Here is an 8053-nt window from a genome sequence, read left to right as displayed (position 1 = left end):
GTCGTTGCCATTTGCGGCACTATTTTACTGACGCACAGCGTTTCCATTTTGACTTGATCACACCTCTCCACACCGGTCGTTGCTATCAGAATCATAATTTAAGTTACCGTTTTCCACACCGGCAAAACAAACTTTTAACGTTTATTCAAAATAGCAACCGTCTGATGCGTTGCTACCGGGTTGCTAAATGTATGAACTCACTACTTCCCAAGGTGCGGATTGCTATTTCCCCCACCTGAATAGCAACCCCGGTACGCAAGTAGCGTTATGGTAGAGGTTGGTAAATGTGCCTTATTTACTCATTGGTACGGTTGCTCTAAGTATGTATTTTCTCCCTTTATACCGAGCTATGCGTCGGTCAGGAGAGTTGCGATTTAGCGTAGCTTTTATACTATTTAGATTTGAATATTTTCTGAGTGTAGTTTGACTTTATGCTTGAGTTGCTTATTCTGGACAAGGTCTTGCAGTGCGTTTTGTACGGTGACCATGTTGATTATTTTTTCATACGTGTGAAACACGTCGAAAGTACGTGAAAATAGAACTGTCAGTATCGGCAGGATGATGTTCCCAACGTACGTGATTTTCACGTAAGTGTTATCGGTTAACAAGGTGGATGTGAAATGTGTTTCAGATAAAAATCAGATGCTAACAACTAAATTCTACTTGTATCAGGTAGCCTCACAGCCATTAATACTTTTTTAGATCTACGTGCTTTTTCACGTAGCTTTGACGTGACAATTATTTTGAGTGTACGGTTAAGCTTAATCAGCAGATGTAGCTAAGTCCAAGATATTGCAGGACGTCAAGCCAAAGCAGGGGGAAAAGCAGCAGTGATGAGGGAGCGTTTTACAGTGGTAAGATACGGCGTTTCAACGGAAGCATGCGTTCGAAAGAGAAAGGAACGCTCAACTTGAAGTGCGTTGAAGGTGCCGTTTCTGTACAGGATGTTCTGGAGGCACCAGAATTGGCGGCCAATCTGCTATCCGTAAGTAAAATTTGTACCAATGGATTCGAAGTGCTATTCACGAAGGAAGGATGTCAAGATAGAGAAATTTTTGCATCGAGAAAGAAGATTGTACCGACTCAATCATAACAAGTGAACGGAGTTACTCCCCGCATAATCGTAAACAATAAAGGGATGATTCACAGTATCATTATGTACCATAAATAAGTATATATGTGTTATGTTGTATCTGGGAACACTGGGTCGAGTAGAGCAGAATAAAATGTGGAAGGAAGAATGGATTAATAAAGTAGTCCTCGATTCGTGAACATGTGTTTCATTGTGTATCCGAATATAACACTACATTTTGGCGACAAGGATGTTGGAAAAAGTGTCGAAATCGAATGGAATTAAGTATTCGTGGTTATCTTCGCGAAAATCCGGTTGAATGGGAGTAGCCCGGTAAGCGAAAAAGTGGAAAATTAAGAAAAATCGCGGTGGCGTCGTGAGTGCTTTGTTCGTGGTAGAGGCGAAAGTAATGGTGGATCTCACGCACACATATAAATAGTGCTGGTAGTGAGCGAAATGAATCAAAATATTGCACATTTTGTGATCGGGGAAGTGTCGTCGGTAGGAAGAAGATGGAAGGCATGGAAGCGCTCGTTCGAACTTTATTTGGAGTGCAATCCTACGGCAACTGCAGCAAAGAAAAAAGCTCTACTTTTGCACCTGGCGGGTCTCGAGGTCCAAGAAGTGTACTATGATGACCCAAATCACGGCATTGCGCCTCCAGAGGGAAGTGATGTTTATAAACAAGCCGTTGCGCTGTTGGACCATCATTTCGAACCGATTGTTTGTATTCCGTACGAGAGGGCAATGTTCAGGAAAATGGCCCAAAAGAATAGTGAAAGTGTTACTGCATTCGCGAGGCGATTGAGACATCAAGCAAATTTGTGCGATTATGGTGACGCGTTGGATATGCGAATTACCGAACAAATTTTTGATGGAAGTTCCTCTAGTGGACTACGAGAAGCAATCTTGAAAAAGCGACTTGTCGATTTAGATAAAATTATCGAAGAAGGAAGAGTGCTTGAAACGATTGACTCAAACCAACAAGAGGCAGTTGGAGAAGACTCTGTAAGTGTGAACAAAGTGAGAAGTGCTACTAATCGTTGTTTTCGTTGCGGGTCTACGGGACATTACGCGAATGACAAAAGGTGTCCAGCCCGAAAGAAGACATGTGATAAGTGCGGGCTGATAGGCCATTTCAAGAAGTTGTGTAAAACGAAGAAGCCGGTAGAACAGAAGAAGAAAAAAGTACGTCAAGTGGAAGATTCTGAGGAAGAGGGGGCACAATCGGTTGGTGAAGAAGAAGGAAGCAAAAGTGAAAGCGAAGAAAGCGATATTTACCACATATTTTCGACCACGGCGTGCGAGAAGAAAAAGTGTGGCTCTAAATGCAACGACAAATATAACACGAAAGTGAAGTGCTTAGTCGGTGGTGTTCCACTGCAGTGGACGATAGATTCTGGGGCAGCGGTGAACTTGATTGCCGAAGATACCTGGAAACTGTTGAAGTAGAACGGATGTAAAGTGAGCTTTGAGACTAACTAAACGCGGAAGAAATTAGTAGCGTACGGAAATCACAAACTACAAGTAAAGGGTATGTTCAAAGCCGATATAAGCCACGGATCGTTGACGGTGCACAGTGAGATTTTCGTGATCAAGAGGCAAGGCACTAGCCTGCTGGGAAAGACATCATCGGTGGATCTTGGTGTGCTGAAAATTAATTGTGAAGTGTTGCAAGTTATGGAAGACAAAGTTGCGAATATTGGAAAGGCAAAGGATTTGTTAGTGACAATCAACATTGACCGGAATGTCTACCCGGTACAACAGCCGTGTCGACGACTACCAATACCGTTGCAGAAGACTGTTGACGGGGAAATCCAAAAGCTCCTCGAACAAGGCATCATTGAACCAGCTACAGGTAAGATCACTTGGGCTTCTCCTTTGGTTGTCACACCCAAAGACGGAGGGCGTCGGGTGCGTTTATGCGTGGATATGCGCAAGGCAAATACAGCGATCATTCCACAACGACACCCCTTGCCTACTTTCGAGGAATTGATGCCATATTTGAACGGATGTAAATATTTCTCCAAGATCGATTTGAACCAAGCTTTTCACCAGCTGGAACTCACCCATGAGTCGCGAGAAATCACAACATTCGTCACCTCTAAGGGGTACTTTCGTTTCAAAAGATTAATGTTTGGAATGAATTGCGCGGCTGAGATTTTCCAGCGAGAGCTTGAAAAGATCCTTATGGGCTTGGAAGGAGTTGTGCATTTCATCGACGACATTTTAGTTTCTGGGCGTACGAAAACTGAGCATGACCGAAGAGTAGCTGCGGTAAGAAAGCGACTAAGAGATCATGGATTAACCGTGAACGAAGGAAAGTGTCAGTGGGGACAAAAGAGAGTGACGTTTCTAGGACACAAGCTTTCTGAGGATGGTATCTTGCCAACGGAGCAGAAAATTAGTGCAGTAAAATCGTTCAGGCGTCCAGAAACAGCAGAAGAGGTGCGTAGCTTTTTAGGGCTCGCTAACTATGTGGGAAAATTCATCCCTCATCTATCCACTATCAGTGCACCACTGCGTGCAATAATACGAAAAGGAGTTCACTTCCAATGGACTAAGGAAGCAAACAAATCATTCGTCGAGATTAAGGATGCTCTGTCCAACCCGCGGCATCTTGGATTCTACAATGCGGACAGCGATACCACATTAGTTGTTGATGCAAGTGCGACAGGTCTTGGGGCGGTGTTACTGCAAAGCGACAATGACAAACGACGAGTGATCAGTTATGCTAGTAAGAGTTTGTCAAGAACGGAGCAGAAGTATTCGGTGCTAGACAAAGAAGCGATGGCGATCTACTGGGGAATCGGACGTTTCGAAATGTACTTGAGAGGAAAATATTTCACCGTGATCACCGATCATAAGCCGCTGGTGAGAATATTCGCCACCGATTCAGCTCCTAATGCACGACAGCAAAGATGGGTTCTGCAACTACAGGGATATAGTTTTAAGTTGATGTATGCTGCTGGGATTAGCTCAAGACGATGGCTGTCGTAGTAATGACCGTGACTGTGAAAGTGATCTATGTGCCACGATCGAAAGTGCCTTACCATCCACGATGTCAATGACAGAAGTTATCCAACACTCAGAAAATGATGCCGAGTTCCGGAAAGTTCGCGATGCAATCAACGCTGGAAAATGGAGTTGTGAACTAAAGCAGTACTTGCCGTTCCAAAATGAGCTGTGCTGTGTGAATCAAGTTATTTTGCGACTAAACAAAATAGTAGTTCCTGAGAGTCTCCGTGGAAGGATTTTGGATCTTGCTCATAGTGGTCACCCAGGCAGCAATAAAATGAAGCGGCGACTGCGAGCATCCGTATGGTGGCCGGGAATAGACAAGGATGTGGAGCAGAGATGTAAGAAGTGTATCGAATGCCTAGCCGTTGGAACGGGTTCTAATCCGGAACCACTGCAGATTCGAGCAATGCCTTCGAAGCCATGGAGCCACCTGAGTGCAGATTTTCTTGGACCACTTCCGAGTGGAAGATTCCTATTCGTACTGGTAGATTACTACAGCCGATATTGTGTGGTGGAAATAATGTCCACTACGACTTCCGCAGCCGTTATACAGCGTTTGGAGCGTATATTCACTCGACTCGGACTACCCGATGTACTGACTACGGACAACGCAGCCAATTTCTGCAGTCAGGAGTTTAAGGATTTTTGCGTCGATAACGGGATCAAGCTTGCCCACACTACACCGTACTGGCCGGCTGCAAATGGTGAAGTAGAGCGGCAGAACCGCTCGATTTTGAAGGTTTTGAAAATCGGACAGATGAAAGGAGAAACGCTGGAGCGATGTCTGCAAGAATACCTATATATGTACACGGTCACACCTCATTCCGTGACCGGTGTATCACCAGCGGAGTTGATGTTTGGGAGAAGGTTCAGAGATAAATTCCCACAAATAAGTGAAGACCCGATATTAGAAGACGAGATTAAAGATCGGGACCTGATGCATAAGTATCAAGCCAAATTGTATCGTGACAAAAGAGTGAATGCACAAGAATCGAATATCGGAATTGGAGACCAGGTGTTAATGAAGCAGCAACACAGAATGAACAAGCTTGCTCCAAACTTTCATCCTGAACCAGCTGTGGTAATCGACAGAAATGGAAGCAACGTAATAGTCCAAACAGAAAAAGGTGAGATTTATCGGCGAAATTCTTCACACCTCAAAAGGATTCCGCAAGACTCGATCGACCAGAGTGGTTCGGTCAAGGGTTCGGTGGATATACAGCAAGGATCCAGCTCGTCAAATTCCAGCAAGTATGGCCGAGTATCATCAGCAACCACATGCACCTCTATACGAAAGAACCATTTACCAGAATCTGCTGAAGCAGGCGAGGAGGATACGGAGAACATTCTAACTCGTTCAACAGAGCTGACGGGTAGTACAGTCCGACCCAGACGTCAATCAAAGGTTCCGGTAAAGTATAAAGATTATGAGATGTAATTTAATAATTGATTGGAGGGCTTTACATTTTGTTTGAGAATGGGAGAAGATGTTATGTTGTATCTGGGAACACTGGGTCGAGTAGAGCAGAATAAAATGTGGAAGGAAGAATGGATTAATAAAGTAGTCCTCGATTCGTGAACATGTGTTTCATTGTGTATCCGAATATAACACTACAATATGTACGATTCTAGTCAGCGTGTATAAAAATGATAAGCAACAATACCATAAATTGTCCTTAGGATACCATATATTGTATTATGCAAAACAACTATATGGGATAAAGGCGGTTAAGTATAATTACCATTCAATAAGGTTGATATTTCAGAACAAAATTTCAGGTGTAATACAAGACATATAGCTCTTGTATAATCAATTTTAAAATCATAAAACTATATGTCATAACATTCTGGAATATTTGGATTATTAAATTTGGTTTTAAAAAGGAAAGTAAACGTTATACTGTGTTAATAGTTCATTTAGGTAATTTAACATTATGGTGTATTTTCGTGTTATATTCAAACGATTAAATTCGATAAGCACTTACTATATTCCATATAGTTCGTATTTATTCCTTTTTCTTGGATCAGGGATTATGACTGACCTTAATCTTACAACTACTGACAGCATGATACCATTATTTAAGTGAACTGCTAGTATAGTGGTACCATGTTGACAGTAAATGTGAGATCGAATTCAGCCTTAGGCTAACGATTCAGTTTTGTGTAAAAACTAATTTATTCTTAAGAAAAATCCACCTTCAATAAAACAAAACAAAAGTAAAAAAACTACCGCTTTACATTAAACGTAACAACCAATAGCAATTCATTTTCATATAACATATCAAATGGCACTATTGTGCACAGAACACGATGTATAAAACATAACATAACATAAGTATACTCGGTCCGTGCCGATCTTAACGGACCATCGCTAGTGGTTTCACACCGGTATTACCGGGTCACGGCCGCAACTGCGTAATCCACCACATCATGCCACTCGTCAATCAGCTGCAAGCACTTTCAGTACTATTTACTCAACTTGAAACGGCCACCACAAAAAAAAACGAGTAAGGTCCCAAGAAGTCGCCGAACAGCGCCAAACGGGTGCCGAATATCTCACGGTTGCCATCCAGCAGCAGTAGCTGCCACCGATGAGGTCTTCCGGTAAAGAAATTCACAGTAACTGCAAAGGATCAATTTTGCGTAAGAAAAATGTAAGCTTATGATAGAATAGCTTTTTACCTTGTACATTTATTCACCAGCCTTGGTTGATCTTCCCGGGAGTCACTTCATACTGAAGACAACATAATTTATTGAAGACAACAATTTGTACATAATTGAATTAAGTAAAACACTTTTGTTTTACACTCTAGATTTTCAAATCAACATGGCGTGAAGCAACTGGAGCAAAACTAAAATAGGGTAAACTTGTTCACTAATACAAGTACATAAATTATTCCACTTATCATTTTATCATCATATTAGGATTCAGTAGATCCCAGTGTGCGTGTAATTTCGATCTATTGTGATTAATGGAGGATGATTAATGATAGTATTTGGATTAAACAAGCATGGATTGAAGTTCCATCAGTTGGTGGATGGAATCTAATTCATGAGCACCGGTGATTTGGAATGCGTTTCGTGTATCTAATCGAAGCACTCACGTGAATCGTTCCCATGCAGCGAGAGCTGGGCCGAAGATAAGTAGGAGTTGGTGCACACAGATTTGTGCGGACTTTTTGAGGTTTCCTCGATATGTTGCAGCAGATATTTTATGAGTTTTATTGGCAATTTACACGCTGGAGACGAAACACTAAGCATTTGAAGCATATGACGAGATGACATATGCACAATTGCACAAGTATCAGTGCAGAACTTTGGGTAAATTGTAAGTGTTAGTGGAAGAAACCTTTGAATTTACCCAAAGTTCTGCACTAATATTTGTGCAATCCACAAACGTCAGAGAAGTCTATGGTGGAGCGCCTGACAGGCGGAAGCTGAAAATCCTACGCAGCGACAACGGCCATGAGTATGTCAATTTAAGATTCAAGGCAAGTATGATTCAAAACAGGGTGCGACATCTAAAAACGTGCCCATACACTCTTGAACAAAATGGGGTCACCGAGCTGCTGAACGATGCGCCGATCTATTTGCTTTTTGCTGAAGAAATTCTACTACTACACAGAAAAAAAGTTGTTGAAAATTACATCCAAACTGCTGCAACCAGGTCAATCCATCGGATGCTGATATCTGCCACAAGAGCAGCGTTAGCTTCGTCGTTCTCGGGTACTGCTCTCTCGGTTTCAAACATCTCCTCCCCAACTTGTATGGTCCCCTCCGCCACATACAAGTCCTTGAAGTATCAGAGCATGTGCTGCTCGATGTATAGGGAGCCTTGAATTTGCTCTCCTCGCTCGTTCTGCAGCTCTGTGATGATTGTTTTTTTACGTCGTCTATCACCCAACTGGAAGGTGGATATGCTCTCTCCAGCTACGAATGTTTCATTGATCCGAATGAAAT

The 8053-nt window shown here is 42.4% G+C and overlaps 1 protein-coding gene across 1 annotated transcript; it reads left to right on the top strand.

The window, feature by feature from the left end:
- Nucleotides 1–4367: 4367 nt before the first annotated feature.
- Nucleotides 4368–5531, top strand: LOC135715412 (uncharacterized protein K02A2.6-like). The gene has a single exon (XM_065238694.1). It carries the CDS (start codon nucleotides 4368–4370, stop codon nucleotides 5529–5531), a length of 1164 nt encoding a protein of 387 aa, XP_065094766.1.
- Nucleotides 5532–8053: the final 2522 nt, after the last annotated feature.

Source organism: Ochlerotatus camptorhynchus, unplaced genomic scaffold (genome assembly GCF_037179485.1).
Source record: "Ochlerotatus camptorhynchus isolate MF236.1 unplaced genomic scaffold, CSIRO-AGI_Acam_v1.1 ptg000893l, whole genome shotgun sequence".
Lineage (NCBI taxonomy): Eukaryota > Metazoa > Arthropoda > Insecta > Diptera > Culicidae > Ochlerotatus > Ochlerotatus camptorhynchus.
The sequence above is the reverse complement of the archived record's forward strand: the minus strand, read 5'-3'. Positions and strand labels throughout refer to the sequence as shown.